Genomic DNA, 15,905 nt, shown 5'->3' with positions numbered 1-15,905 from the left:
AAAAATCACTGAAGTTTATTATGGTTGTAGTTCTGTTCCTCCCTGTTTTGATTATGGAATACACAGTTTGTTACTGAGGACAGCTTGGATCCCCCTTCAGTCCTGGGTACACCAAATGGCTAACTGATGTCTAGTATGTTAATATCCTCTGGAGTGATTTCATAGTTGGATAACTTTTTAAAAAAACCTTAGTTAAGGATATATTTTTGAACTTAAGATGTTACTAGTGTGTAGCACTGAAGAAGGCTAACCAAAAAAAAAAAAAAAAAAAGCAAACCTTGGTTTTCTTCTAGTATGAGTCATGTCAACACTGGGAGAAAAACTATCTAATGATGAAGTAAATAACTTTGACACATCACCCTCTTATTTATGACAGTTTAGGCTTGATATTCTTTAGTTATACTCCATCATGACCCACTGAGGAGTGTTCAGGGACCTCCTTGGCTCATAGGCTGTCAGTGGGCTACCTTAACTGGTGAGGAGCGTGGCACGTGAATTGAGAGTACCCCCATGGAACCACTTCTCTCTCTAGTGTACGTACTTGTTCGTGTGTGTGCTCCCTCAGAGCCTGCTAGAGGATGGTGTTCTGTGATGCCCAAGAGCAGAAGTTGATGCTGGTTGCTTTCCAGATTGCACACTACAACGCTGTCACTACGTGTCTGTTAAGTGTGCTTCCGTACAGCCTGTTTTGACATTGCAGTCTCTGTGCTGTCAGCAAGGTGCAGTTCACATTTCCGATAGGGATGCGCATGGAACGGCAGGCAGTTCCACTGGTTAGAAGACGCCCTCCCCCCCCCACATTAAGGGCAAGTGAGGGTGCACTTATCCCTCCCTCCACTCCCCCCCCACCGGCGCTATGTGCTTTAAAACTCCACCGGGGCAGCAGCGTAGCTCCCTGCCACCCTGTTGCCCCCTATACCGGAAGTAGGCAGAAGTATCCAACGTGCCTGCATATGCCGGACATGTGGGGGCGTGCACCCACGCAGGCAGGCACATCAGAGACTTCTACCTACTTCTGGTAAAGTGGGCTACGTGCTGGCAGGGAGCTACGCTGCCACCCCAGTGGACTTTTAAAACACGGAGAGCCAGCAGGGGGAGAGCAGAGGGAGGGGTGAGTCCACCCTCTCCTGCCCTTAAAGCAGAACACCCCCTGCCTTTGAACCTCCCCTGCCCGATTCCATGCACATCCTTAATTTCCGATGCTGCTTTTGGGGTTTTATCCTTGTGTTTTAGACCTACAACGCTGCAAGTCTGTTGACTGCCAAGCTGAAGCATTTTGCTGCTGAACAGCGTGTAATCTGGAAAGCGCCCTGGAGAAACCTGGGCTCCCTCTGCCTTGCGCATGTGGTATTGAACTGACCTCTGAGTCAGTCTCCTTACTGGCAGAGTCTTGACATGCCCTTCGTCTTGCTGAATGTTGTCACTGGCTATGTGCTCTGTTGGGATCTTGCTGTGGGGTGATCTTTGGAACATGTAGTGTAACTTAGGAGGATAGGGCTGTAGCTCAGTGGTGGAGCATCTGCTTGATTGCAGAACGTCCTGGGTTCATTCCCTGGCATCTCCAAGTTGGGCTGGAAGATTCCTGCCTGAAACCTTGGAGAACCTCTTTGAGACAGCACAGTGAATACTGAGCTAGATGGATCTGACTCAGTATAAGGCAACTGCATATGTACTGCATTGTTTATATTGCTTCTGGAGCCTGCTTTATGCTAACAACAATTTACTTTTTGTGCAAAAATCCTTTGTTCACCCTCCACTGATAATGTCCTGAATTGAAAGCTTCCTTCCTCACCTGCTGCAGCAACCTCAAACTTCCTTGCAAAGCTAACCCTAACCACAAGTTAGCCCACTTTCATGCTCCACCATCTTGAATTGGGGTGGATGACATCTTCACAAACTATGCCGCTGAGGTGTCCCTACAACTGTACCCAATTTGGTTCTTATTGGTCCAGGCATTGCGAAGGGCTGTTGATGGGGCTGCTGCCACAGACAGTGGACTGGCCACGTTTGCTCTTTAAGCCACCCTCGCCCTCTCCACACCTCTCCTCTAGAGGCAGCAGCACACACACACGAGCCAGTCACCACGTCGCCATTCTGCTCCTCCCCCGTCCTAGAAGGTGGGAATGTTTGAGCAGCACTAGGTGATCCGACCCTTGCAAACTTCCTCTGTCCCAAGCCAAGGAGCATCTGGAAAGACGCCTTGCAAACCCTCCTCCTAGTCTGGCGCTTCGTGCAAAGCTTGCAAGAGTCAGATCAGGGCCTCCAGTCCCGTTCCTTTGCAGGATGCGCCAGGAGGAGAAGAGCGAAGGCGGGGAGGTTGCGTCGCGAGAAGCTCCCTCTTGCAAAGCCCTGCTCTCGCTAGGACAGTGGGAGTAGAAAGTAGGCAACGTGCGAACATCTTGTATCCATTTGTGTGTACAGTACTTGGTTGTAGTAGTCGCGCGTTGCCTTTCTACTCCCCCACCCTCCTATCTAGTGCAGAGCTTTGTGCCCTATTGGGCGACGGCTTAATTTACAAGGATGTGGAGGGGGTGAGATCCATGTAAGGGTGCCCACTAATGACATCTTCCCACAGGCATGGTCGTGGGGAAAGGCACTGGAACGGTTGCAACCTACAGTAACCGCAATGTTGCAATTCCAATCGGGCTTGTTGCTGAGACAGAGTCTTTCTGGGAAATGTAGTTCTTCTCTTTTCCCTACGCAACACTCGCCCTCCTCCGATTGGTTCTTGTCTCGATGCTGCTTTTAGGAGGCACGTTCCGCAGGCCCGTTTCCGAGGGTTGGTCAGCCGTCAGCCAATCGCTGTGCAAGCTGTGTGCCTGGGCGTCCATTAATTGGCTGGCTTTACATCCTCGTCTGCTTTGACCCGCTGAAGGTAACCGGCTGGTTGCGCGCAGGTGCGCCCTGTGCCTGCCTTCCTTTTGGAGTTACCTGTCGGCGCTGGAATCGGAGGATGCGGCTGCGCTCAGGAGTCTTCGCCTTTTCTTGCCTGCTGGTGCAGGCGCTGGGCGTCGGACTCTTCCTCAGGGGCTTCTTCCCGGTCCCGGTGAGGTCGTTGCCTCGGAACGGGGCACTGGCTGCTCTTCCTCCTGAGCCGCCTCCGGCAGGTAAATGGATCCTCCTTCGCTCCTCTTCCTGGTGTAGCTTTGGGAGTGGTGGTGGTTTGCTTTCTTTTCAGTCTTGTTCAAGTATGCTAATCCGGATTTGTCTCAAACTACTCTGGTAGGACTTCCTTTCTATGAATGTGGCGAGTATAGGGTAAAATATGCACAGTGTTCAGTAATTAAATCTTATATTCTCTGTATCATTAACTAGCAGGTTTTATTCTATGTCCTTTTAATCTAAAGTAATTGCTGCTGAATTCAGTGAGTTAGCTGCCTTGGATACAATTTCATTGTGGGAAGGTTGGACATAATGAAGTTGAGCCTTACTTCCAAGTACAAGGATTTGGCTGTAAGAATTATTTTCTCTTTGTGTTGGTTTGAGCCTCCTTGCCCTAGAACTGACTGAGAGCAGAGTGTTTCCAAGGCTGTGCAGAGTACAGTTTTTTCATCATTGAGGCAAATGCCCTCATAGCTGACAAGATTGAGGGTTAGGTAGCAAAACTTGGTTCACATAATTGTCTTTGCTACTAAACTGTCTACAAGAGATTATGTCCAAGCTCATGAGTAGCTGCAATTGGTTGAAGAGCACTAAATCTCTTGAGATTTTCTGCAGTTGCAGTAGTAATCCTGTACCGCTGCAATTGTTGAAATTCTTGCAGAATATATTGGTGTACGTGGGGTATGTAGGATATGTACTTGCTGTGGTTGTGTATACTGGGCAGTTCAGTAGAGAAAATCTCTTAAAAGGTAATTATAAAGAGTGCGGACTCCATACAAATGTAAGTTTTTCATCATAAGCTTGATCCTGCACACTAGTTCTCAAACTTCCTGCATTCAGGCATCTCTCTCCAGATCGAGTGACCTACAAGAGGACCCAGAGCATGGTGGAAGTTTCTGGGCCACATGCTCAGTTCACATAGGGCAGTGGTCAGACCTTTTTGCCTGCCCGGCATGAACTGCAGCCAGCGCTCTCTTAAAAACCCGTCCAGCAGGGTGGCAGTGTACCTCCCTGCCAGACCATTCGCTCCTCAGTCCGGAAGTGACCAGAAGTACCCCGTGCATGTGTGCACAGCATACTCGCATGATGCTTCCAGTCACTTCTGGACTGAGGAGGGATTGGGCGGCAGGGAGGTACACTGCCACCCCACCGGACTGGCTTCTATGAGAGCGTGAGGAGGGGGGGACTGCACCCTCCCCCGCTTTTGAATCGGTCTCCTGTAGGTTCTGCTATCAAGTGATGAAAAGTGTAACTTATCTGTAGTGTTACTACCCAACAGTTCTTTAGGGCCAGTTCACACAGTTGCTATCTGGAAATGTTGTTAATGTGAGGTATGAAACTGCACACACACACACCCCACCACATGTCCTTTGTAATATGCTTTGTATTCATGTATGCTCAATTTCTGCAATCTCCTCTTTTTATGAGTGTCGGGGATTACAAGGATCAGGCATATGTACATATGATGGCTCCCATTACATGTCACTTGGTGTGTGGTGGTCTGCTATTCCACCATGTATAGAACATTTCTGGTTAGCAGTTGTATGAACTGGCTCTAACTAATAAATATCTAGACAGATAACCTGCTTCCTTGTGTTTCTGATATGTAAACTTGCTAATGTCCCTTGCCCATAAAGACCTGTTTTGGGGCCTGCAAACTGCCATTGCACTAGGGAGCCACCTGCTATTTCTGGGGGTCTGCAGGGACATGCAGAACATTGTCTGCATTTCCCATGCCAGTAAGTAGCTTTTAAGGAAAAAAACAACGAAAGCTAAAAAATCTCGTCCGGCTAGTCTGGCTTAGTTGTTCGATAGAGAAATAAGCAACAATGTAACAATAATAGCTGAATATGGTGGCTTTTTCTTGGACTTAGCAGCCCAGTTCCGATTGCCAGAATTAACCTTGTGACTGCGATGACTGTACTATATTGGTGGATCTTTGTCTTCAAAGGGGTTTGGAATAAGTAGTCGAAAACCTGAGGTTTGTATTTAGGTCAAAAATTGGTGGTTGGTTTAAGAAGGTGCCTCATTCCCTTATCTTTTTTTTTTTTTTAGGATTTTCTTCCAACTGGACCAAGGTTCCATCTCCTCTCTTCAAGAAAGCTGTCATAGTGTTAATAGACGCCCTGAGGGATGACTTTGTGTTTGGTTCAAAAGGTAAACAGTTCATGCCCTATACAACGCAGCTGGTGGAAGGAGGAACATCTCATAGTTTCATAGCGGAAGCAAAGCCACCTACTGTCACCATGCCTCGAATTAAAGTAAGTTCTGACATTTGGAAGTGCTACAACTGCTTGCTTGTTTCCTTCACCAGTCATGTTACTGACTTCAGAATGAGAGTAATATTACAAAAATGGTTTCTGGCTAGGAAGCATAGTTGTAGGCCAAGAAGGGAGGAGTGTGTGTGTGTACGCGTGCGTGCAGGAAGTAGCTTTGCAAGCTGTTTTCTGTGCAGCGATACCAACTGAGAACAGCTGCTTTTGAACGGAACAGAAGCTTGTGTTTGTGGTGCAAAATGTTAGGAGGACAACCTACTACTATGAATATTTATATACTGCCTTTCAACAAAAGTTCCCAGAGCAGTTTACAGAGAAAAATAAATAAGGTTTTCCCCTGTCCTGAAAGGGCTCTCAACTGATAAAGAACATCAGGTAGACACCAGTAACTGCCACTGCTGGTGTCTGTACTGGGTGCTGTACTGGAAAGGTACTGTACTGGGGTTGGATATAGGTGGGCAGTTCTCCCCCTGCTAAATAAGAGAATCGCCATTTTAAAAGGTGTTTCTTGCTCAGTTAGGGGTTGCATTGTCAGTGAGCAACACTTGATATGGGTATGGCTGCCATTTGTACCCTTCCTCTGGCTCCTGACTATAGGCTTTAATAGTTGAAGACTGGACTGTAGGGCAGGCAGCTAAAAATCTGTTGTGACCGCAATAAAGTTGAGTGTTCATAGTCAGGTTTGTGTGTACCCTCTTTTTGTTTTAATAAAAACTAGCTGGGCCAGGCACTGAGCATCTGCGCCTCTAGTTCTCCTCCCACCCGCCGCCATTTTCAACCCCCCACACCGGCCACTATCACCTTTGCCCACCCACTGTTTTCTCCCTCCCCTTGCCCACCCGCTGCCACCATCGTTTTCTCTCTCCCCCCCCCGCCTGCCCACTGCCGCCATCGTTTTCTTCACCTTTCCTCTGCTGCTGCCTTCTATCTGCCCGCCTGGCTGTGCGGCGCTGTGGCTTTCCTCTTCCCCTGCCGGCAGCTGACTTGCGGACTCTCGAGTGTGCTGCCATGCATGGGATTAGCGACGGGTATGCCTAAGGAGGGAGAAATAAATAATAAATAGATAAATATAAATATACACACGTGGACAAATTTGTTGGTACCCTTACAGCTCATTGGAAAAGTGTTTTATGCCTCCTGAAAAGCGATTAAATGAAAATTAGTTGTCCCATGTATACCTGCATGCCTTTGATATGTCATCGAGTAAAGCAAAGCAAGTGTGAAAAGAGATAAAGTACTGCTTATTCTACAAAGATATTCTAAAGTGTCCTGGACACATTTGTGGGTGCCCCTAGAAAAGATCAGAAATAATTGGATTAGAGTGATTTTTCAAATTAGCTGTTTCCTTTAATGAATATCACACATATCGCCAATCATACAATCAGTCATTCATCCTATTTAAATGGAGAAAAGCAGTCACTCTGCTGTTTGGTATCATCATGTGACCTATAATGAACATGGACCAGAGAAAGCAAAGGTGAGAGTCATCTGAGGAGATCAGAAAGAAAATTATAGACATGTTAAAGGCAAAGGCCATAAGACCATCTCCAAGCATTTTGATGTTCCTGTGACAACAGCTGCAAATATTATAAGAAGTTAAAGGTCCATGGGACTGTAGCCAGCCTCCCTGGACACAGCCACAAGAGGAAAATCAACCCCAGAATGGGCAGAAGGATAGTGAGAATGGTAGACAAAAAGTCAGGGACAACTTCCAAAGAGATACAAGCTGAACTCCAAGGTCAAGGTCCATCAGTGTCTGATCTCACCATCCATTGCTTTTTGAGTGACAGTGGTCTAAATGGAAGAAGACCTTGGAGGACTCCACTGTTGAAAGAAAAACATTAAAAAGCCAGACTGGAATTTGCTAAAATGCATATTGACAAGCCACAGTGATTCTGGGAGAATGTCCTTTGGACAGATTAGACAAAACTGGAGCTTTTTGGCAAGTCGCATCAGCTCTGTCCACAGATGAAAAAATGAAGCTTTCAGAGAAAAGAACACCACACCTACTGTGAAACGTGGAGGAGGCTCGGTTATGTTTTGGGGCTGCTTTTCTGAGTCTCGCACAGGGTGCCTTGAGTCTGTGCAGGGAACAATGAAATCTCAAGACTATCAAGACATTCTGGAGTGAAACATACTGCCCAGTGTCAGAAAGCTCTATCTCAGTTGCAGGTCATGGATCCTCGAACAGGATAATGACCCAAAACACACAGCTAGAAGCACCCAAGAATGGCTAAGAACAAAACATTGGACTATTCTGAAGTGGCCTTCTATGAGCCCTGATTTGAATCCAATCGAACATCTATGGAAAGAACTGAAACACACAGTCTGGAAAAAGCACCCTTCAAACCTGACACAGCTGGAGCAGATTGCTCAGGAAGAGTGGGCCAAACTACCTCCTGAAGGTGCAGAAGCCTCATTGAGAGCTACAGGAATTGCTTGTTTGCAGTGATTGCTTCTAAAGGTTGTGCAACAAAATATGAGGTTACGGGTCCCATCATTTTTGTCCATGCCATTTTCATGTGTGTTATTGTTTGAAATATTCTGTTGCATCAAAACTCTAAAGCAAAGTCTGATTTTTGTTCAGTGCAGAATAAACAATGATGGGTGCCAATTACTTTTGTCAGTTTCAAGTTATTTCAGAGACAATTGTGGGTTCTTTTTTCGTGGAGGGGTACCAACACATTTGTCCACGTGTGTATATATGTATTTTCTGCCCCAGGGTAATTCAACTTGTGTGTCAGGAAAAGCTGAATTTGGAGATGTTTATACATTATGCAAAGGAAGAACACTTTTAAATTTTTAAAAATAAATTCCTGATTCTGGTCATGATGAGGAGAGGCAAGAAAAATGATACAGAGGATTGAAGCCCAGCCCTTTAAGCCCTGGAAATCTTATTCAGTAGCTTTGAGATTACTACAGGCATTGCCTGCATGCTTACAAGCAGATTTTCAGAAGCATGAAGCATTTAGAAAAAGAAAAAGGGCTGAGGTTCCCAGGAAACTGAATTCTGTGCTCAGTGTCTCATAATGTGAGCTTTCCAGCTCTTACTTATAGTTGGTTAAACATTTCATTTATGTGCTGATCCTTTTTTAGGAATAGATACTGATCAATGGGAGGGTATAGCCCAGTGGCAGAGGATCTGCTTTGCATACTGAAGGTCTCCAGTTCAATCCCTGGCATCTGTGAAAGATGCTTGTCTCAAACTCTGGAGAACTGCTGCCAGTCAGTGTAGACGATAATTAGCTAGGTGGACCAGTGCTCTGACTCAGTGTAAGGCAGCTTTGTAACAACTTAAAAGTAAAATAAAGTTGTGCCCTCGAGTCGCTGTCGACTCCTGGCGCCCACAGAGCCCTGTGGTTGTCTTTGGTAGAATACAGGAGGGGTTTACCATTGCCATCTCCCACACAGTATGAGATGATGCTTTTCAGCACCTTCCTATATCACTGCTGCCCAGTATAGTTGTCTTCGCATATTCTGGGAAACATACCAGTGGGGAGTCGAACTAGCAACCTCTTGCTCGCTAGGCAAGTCAAAAACAATCCCCTTAAACAGCTGTTGGTAATAACATGCCTAGGTGATGATGCTAGTATATTACAGGAAAGATGATGGTGTTTTTACCTGGAACTGGAACTACATATGGATAGAATGGTGGTTCGGTAAACTTGCCAATGCTAATAAACAATGACTGTTTTCATAATGGAAACAGATTTCAACATTTAATTAATATTTTATTCTAGGCAAAACATATTTATATTTTAATCTAGACAAACATATTTATCCTGCCTTCCTGCTATAAGAAATGCTTGTGGTGGCTACGTTTAAAGCCTAAGGTCATTTATAAGGGAGTAAGTCCCACTGAACTCATTTCTGACTAAACATGCTTAGAATTGTATGGCATGTATTGAACAGTTTCCGTGCATGAAGGATAATCTTGTTGAGGAGTAATGGGGAACATTTGTAAGTGGCTACTGGCCTAAAGATCTCCAGTTCTTCTGTAAATATCTGCATGGCTTTTAACTGAGAAAAAAATTAAATAAAATTTTAAAAAATCAAATTTTAAACGATTTGTTTTTCTTATGAGGTTGTTTTTCCTTTTTATTCTGTGAAATTTTAACTAAATAAAATAAAGTCTGGAGACCTTGACACCTCTCCTTCAAACTAAATGGCTCAATGACCTGAAATTGGGCAACTATATATTCTAAGAATCTCTGGTAAGAGGACTAGTTGACTCTCAGAATGGGATATATTTTCACCAAGTTTACCTCATAGCATTCCAGCAAAGAGCAAGCCAAAGTTGAGTGTGGGGTGAAAAGTTGGAGTCGGCAGTCAGTTGTACCCATCTTTGGATATGGGGAAGAGGGCACTTCTCATGATGCCAATTAATGTGTATATTTCTTTAAACATTTCTATCCTTGTCTAAAGTGCCCATGATGGTTAGCTATGTAAAACAGAACATTTAGTGAATCACTAAACATCTTTCAAAGTGTATTCTAAAAATCCCATACAATGAATGAATGCAGCAATAAATGCACAAAAGTGTGCATTTATATATTATTTATTTACATTTATATCCTGCTCTTTCTCTGGTTATTTTTATCCTCACAACAACCCTGTGAGGTATACTTAAATGGGTCATCTTTGCTTGACTTGACTTAATTTACTTGATTTCATTCTAGCTATATTCACATGCATACAAGCAGTTTGTGTATGTAGGGTGTTGGAAGATTGTTATGGACTAATGCATAGAATACAGGTCTTACCTGATGGAATATGCTGATATGCAAGATAGATTAAGGTTTTTTATCACTAGTTGCAGCTTCATGACTGATGATCAGATTCAGAGTGTTTGTTATGGTGGCCATGAAAAACCTAGCAATGAGCAAAAAATTATATACAAACTTGATCCTGCTATTGGTATACTACAGGGTTTTTTTTAGAATGGAACATAGAAGACTGCTGTTTTGTGCATCAGGCCATTAATGCTGAATATTAAATCTTTAGTTCTAGCATTAAGCGAGCTTCTAATTAAATACTCCAACATTGAGAAGTGTCTTATTAGGATTTAATGAGCTGCTGCAATTTTATCTGTATTCTCTTAGAAGCTACTGTGAAATGCTCAAAATAAAATGTTGCACTCTGCTTCCCAAAATAGATGTTTGTGAGGGTGGATTTTTGCCCCCTGTTGCAGACATTGGTAATCATCACAATTTGTCTTAAGTATTGATTTCTTTAATTTTAGCTAATGGGTTCCTATAAATGATGATGTGCAACATCTACAGTGTGGACAATTAACATTTAGATTGTGTGCATGCACATGTTTGAAGTAGTATTATGCTTGTAATGTCAGTTCTGTAACAAATATTCTTTTACTATAGAACTGGATTATTTCCAGATTGTTGGCTTGGCATCTAAAACATTTGCTGCTGCTCCCTGGGAACGGGAAATAGAATTTTAAGGTTAGAAGGCAGTGCATCAGGTGGCTTCCTTCCATGTAAAGGGAAATGAAATGGCTGAATACAGCTTGAATTCAGTGGTGCTACATTTAATTCTGAGAGGGCATGCCTGTGGGCTTCTCAGAGGCATCTGGTGTACCACTGTATGAAACATGATGCTGGACTAGATCCAAAAAGTCTGTACTCATTCTGGAGACACTGCACACCACCTGCCTTAGATAACTTGGCCCTTAGGTGAGGTAGGAAACTGCTCTGCATTAGTTTCTTTGTTTTCTTCTTTCAAAGCTTAAAAGATACACAATTTGCTTTTGCACTTTCTGAGAACAGTGGCCTTTAACTCTGTTTAGGATTAGCATTTTCTGTTCCAATACCAAAGAGTAGTCAGGTATTTTAATTTATTAAAGCAGTAACAAGCAACTTTAATTTTTAGCTGCCTTGAGATTTTCTTAATGGAAGGCGGGGTATAAATTTAACAATAAATAAATAAAAACAATAAATAAGTAGAAATAATGGAGCCTACTTTGCACTTCTTCCAACATCAAGGTTGCACTAAGGGGTTAGAATGAGATCCATTTGAATTACCACTCTTGGCAATAAGATATTTGACCACTTTTTTCCAATGCATTATTAATCAGGAGATGCTTATACTGTGTATGATCACCATCTCTTTTCAAGGTGGGAGACTGTAATGAGAGGACCCCTGACATCCCCTAGGCCCCCTTCCCATGCGCTTTGATTTGAGAAGTCTCCCCCTGTGAACATGCGAGTTCTGAAGGGGTAGTGCTTTTAATTTGAGTGATCACCATCTTGAAAGAAGATGGTGGAATGAAATTTAAAACAACTGCCGGTCCCTCTAGATCCCCCCCGCCATGTTAATTTGGTTTATATTGGACTGTTAACCCAAGTTATTGGGGACAGGCAGGGCTGCAACGATCTCGTAAGCCGCCTTCCCCTTGAAAAGTGCACTAATAAAACAGGGACTTATGTTAGTAAACAAAGCTCTTTGTCTTCTAGACCATTCCAGAATTTAGTCCTTTCCAGAACACCATGTCAGATGACACGGAGGCCCCTCTTCTGCACAGCAAGTGAAAGGGGTTTGGTGGTGGTTGCTTCATCCTGAAGCCTGTCTCTTTCTTCCTGCAGTGTTGCGAGATGTCTGCACTTGCTGCATATGGCAAATGGGAGGTTGGGAGGCCTTTTTGAAGTTACTTTTTGGGTGTGGGAGCAGCTGCAGTGTGTAATCTTTCTGCATTGCTCTGATAAGATCTGGGCCATGTGGGAGGGAGCCCACTCCATAGCTCCTTCTCATGTTAACATTACTTTGGTTTCCAGGACGAAGACTGCTAGCATGAGCAAGAGCCATAGTGTGGCTTCCTCCCTTGTGGCCAGTTCTTTCATGTTAGTGGAGTGGTGCAAGAGAAGCACACACAGCAGCAGTTTTGCCACCCCAAGTGTAGGCTCAAAAGGGGCCTTGGATAAGAACAGCTCTGCTGATTCTTATCCTTCGATCAGGTCCAAGGCCTGTCTAGTCCAGCATCCTGTTTCACACAGTAGCCCACCAGATGCCTCTGGGAAGCCCACAGGCAAGAGCTGCAGGCATGCCCCCTCTCCTACTTCTACTTCCTGCAACTGGTATTTAGAGGCATCTTGCCTCTGAGGCTGGAGGCCTATAACTATGGAGGCCTATAACTATGACTAGTAGCCATTGATAGACCTGTCATCCATGAATTGATCTAGACCCCTCTTAAAGCCACCCATGCTGCTGATTGTCACCACATCTTGTGGCAGAGAATTCCATAGGCCGATTATTCATTGTGTCCTTTTGCCTGTCCTAAATTTCTTGGCAGTTAGTTTCAGGGGATGATCTCTGAATCTAGTCCTCTGTGTGTGGGAGAGAAATTTCTCTCTATCAGCTTTCTCTATACCATGCATGATTTTATAGAGCTCTATCGTGACACCCCTCAGTCGTCCTTTTTCTAAACTAAATAGCCCCTGGTGTTATATCATTGTCTCATAAGGAAGGTGCTCTAGGCCCCTGATCATCTTGGTTGCCCTCTTCTGTACTTTTTCCAGTTCTTAAGATATGGTGACCAGTACCGTATGCAGTACTCTAAATGTGGCCACATCATAGTTTTGTAAGTCCAGGTATACTGTGTCAATTGGATCACCTTTATCAGCACACCTGTTGACATTGGTATGTCGCTTAATAAGGAGAGGGGAAGAAGCAGTCTGGAAAGAATTGTAAAGTGGGGGTTACCTATTTGTAAATGAGGGATTTGGCCTAGTGAAATACTGGCAAGGGCCATTTGTTTCTGCCATGGCTATTGGATGGCACATTGATGCTGTCAAAGGTTGACTGCCATTTATATTCAGTTTTCTTGATTTCATGGAATATTTAGCAAAATTTGACCACGGTGAAATAATAGTTGGTCTAACGGTGGTATTTGGCCAACTGACAAGTGTCCTAATCCTAACTCTGTTTTACTATGTCAGGATATGGAATGTTTCGTGACCAGCACAGGCTTGACAGTGAAGTGTGTATTCTCCTTAATCTGTTTTTCATTATGTTATTGAAATGGCTCATTAAGTACAAATTCATACTGTTGTTCTAGGGTCTGATGTGCAGAGGAGCCTGCTTTATCTAACGCTTTCTCCCTTCTGCCTTTCGGGGCACCTCTTTTCAGGCACTGACAACTGGCAGCATCCCAGGCTTCATTGATGTTATCATGAACCTCAATTCTCCAACCTTGTTGGAAGACAACTTGATCTGGCAGGCCAAAACAGCTGGGAAAAGGATCATCTTTTATGGGGATGACACTTGGGTTAGACTGTTCCCAAAGCATTTTGTGGAATATGATGGAACGACCTCTTTTTTTGTTTCGGACTACACTGAGGTAAGGCATGGTTTAGGGAGCTTAGTTGGATCAGTGGGTAAATAATTACTGACACAAAAATTGATTGTCCATGTTTTAAATCACTGTGTTGGATATTATAGGTTGAGTATCCCTTATCCAAACTGCTTGGGACCAGAAGTGTTTCGGATTTTTCCGGATGATGGAATATTTGCATAATGAGATATCTTGGGCATGGGATCCAAGTCTAAACACAAAAGGTTACTGTACACTGTATTTTATTTACTGTATTCCTCATCCCACTCCGCTCCTTTCCCTTCCCATCCTTGATTTACATTGCGGTGGCAGCGAGGTGCTCAGCCTCAATGAGTTGGTGCTGTGGGTGCATGCCATGGTGGTTTCCAGATTTTGGAGGATTCTGGATTTCGGATGTCCGGATTAGGGATACTCAACCTGTACTCAAAACTGGATTGATCAGCTGTATTTTAAAACCATTTTAAGCATGTGACCGTTCTTTAAATAGTCAGTGTGTTCCTAAACGGGGAATTAGCTTTCCCCCCTTTCATGTCTCAACTGAGGATGGAGCTTTATCTCAGAGGTAGAACGTCTCTTCTGTATGCGTAAGGTCTCAAGTTGAAACCCTGGCATCTTCCAAGGCGAGGAAGGACTCCAGCCTGAAACCCTGAAGAGCTGCTACTAGTTGGAGTGGACAACACTGAGCGAAATGGACGAGTGGTCAGACTCGGTGTAAGGCAGCTATCTATGTACTTGGATGTTGTGCTATTTCTGTGGCATTTGGAGGCAGTGGGATAATTGACAGCCTTTGTCCCCACCATGGTGAGGCTCTAAATGTTCCATATGCAGGCTTTTGCAAAACCGCAGGCCTGCAAACCTTGCTTCAGCCTAGGGAAGTGCCCTGAGGCTTTGGTGCTTGCTTGCTTGCTTGCGTATCGCAAGTACCATTGGTCCATGTGTGCTTATTAGCTGTGGTTCTTGAAGGTCTTAGGCAAAGGTCTTTCCCAGCCCTTTTCTTGTTTATATACTATATCTTTATATACTGCATTCAGGTCAAAGCCCTCAAGGTGGCTTATGGCCAGGGCAAAGAAAAGGAAGAGGAAAGTCAGTGAGTTCGGGTACCGACTCTTCCTCACTGAGGAAAGGTTACTGCAGAAGACAGTTGTAGGGAGGGGAGGCGTTGCATTGTAGTTGGTGTCAGCTGAGGCGATAGAGAGGGGACTCTTGTTCTTTCCTCTCCCTTTCATACAGAATGGCTTCAATCCAAGATCCCTTTAACTAGTGATGTTGGGGATCAAATGTAGAACCTTCTGTGTGCAAAGCATGTGCTCTGGACTGCAGGTGATAGTGCTCTGAATTAACAATAACAACAAATATTTATATACTGCTTTTCAACAAAAGGTTCCAAGGTGGTTTAAATAGAGAAATAACCAATCAACCAACCAACCAATCAATCAATCAATAGAATGGATCTCTGTCCCCAAAGGGCTCACAATCTAAAAAGAAACATGATAGACACCAGCAACAGTCACTGGAGGTACTGTGCTGGGGGTGGATAGGGCCAGTTACTCATTGGCAGAATCATGGCAAAGCCTTTCCTGGTCTGTTACTTCAGACTGCAGGGGAGCAGATGTGTGTTGAGCACTCCCTGGTAGAAAACAATTTCCTGTATGTAGAAAGCTAGTATGCCTGAAGGAAGGGTTCAGCCTAGCTTTCTCCCTTGCTCTTTTTCTTAGCTTAATGAGGAAACATTCCAGTGTGCAGCCCCACCATCACTGGAAGTGGTACAGTCTAGGAAAGGTTTTTCTGCTGGATCCTACTCTCTGCTTGGTAACATGAGTAGTACAATGAGATGGAGCAGCAGAGTGATGGAGCTTCAACTTCTCTCTTTTCCCCCCCTTCTCCCCTTGTAAGGTTGACGATAATGTCACCAGACACCTGGATAATGTGCTGAAAAGAGAAGACTGGGATTTACTCATTCTTCACTACTTAGGCCTCGATCACATTGGTCATCTCAGTGGACCAAACAGCCTGTTAGTAGGACCAAAGCTTTCCGAAATGGATAACATCATCAAGAAGATCCACACATCTCTCCTTGCCAAGGTGAAATATGGTGTTTGGATGGGAATTTTATTATGAGAATAGGAACTGCATGTGGCACATTAAGCCTTAGGATTCAAAGACACTTTTATACTGGTAGCCCC

The 15,905-nt window shown here is 44.2% G+C and overlaps 1 protein-coding gene across 2 annotated transcripts in view; it reads left to right on the top strand.

The window, feature by feature from the left end:
- Positions 1-2,808: 2,808 nt before the first annotated feature.
- Positions 2,809-15,905, top strand: part of PIGG (phosphatidylinositol glycan anchor biosynthesis class G) — a 97,028-nt gene continuing 83,931 nt past the window's right edge. Inside the window, exons 1-4 of one of the 2 annotated variants that reach the window (XM_053299548.1) lie at positions 2,810-3,107; positions 5,158-5,363; positions 13,519-13,728; positions 15,616-15,804. In XM_053299548.1, coding sequence (XP_053155523.1) covers positions 2,954-3,107; positions 5,158-5,363; positions 13,519-13,728; positions 15,616-15,804 — 759 coding nt within the window. In that variant the 5' untranslated portion in view covers positions 2,810-2,953. Of the gene's footprint in view, positions 3,108-5,157; positions 5,364-13,518; positions 13,729-15,615; positions 15,805-15,905 lie in introns of both variants that reach the window. The other variant, XM_053299549.1, reaches the window with a different exon arrangement.

The sequence above is a fragment of the Hemicordylus capensis genome, chromosome 2, assembly GCF_027244095.1.
Source record: "Hemicordylus capensis ecotype Gifberg chromosome 2, rHemCap1.1.pri, whole genome shotgun sequence".
Taxonomy (NCBI): Eukaryota; Metazoa; Chordata; class Lepidosauria; order Squamata; family Cordylidae; genus Hemicordylus; species Hemicordylus capensis.
This window is presented reverse-complemented; position numbering and strand designations above follow the sequence as displayed.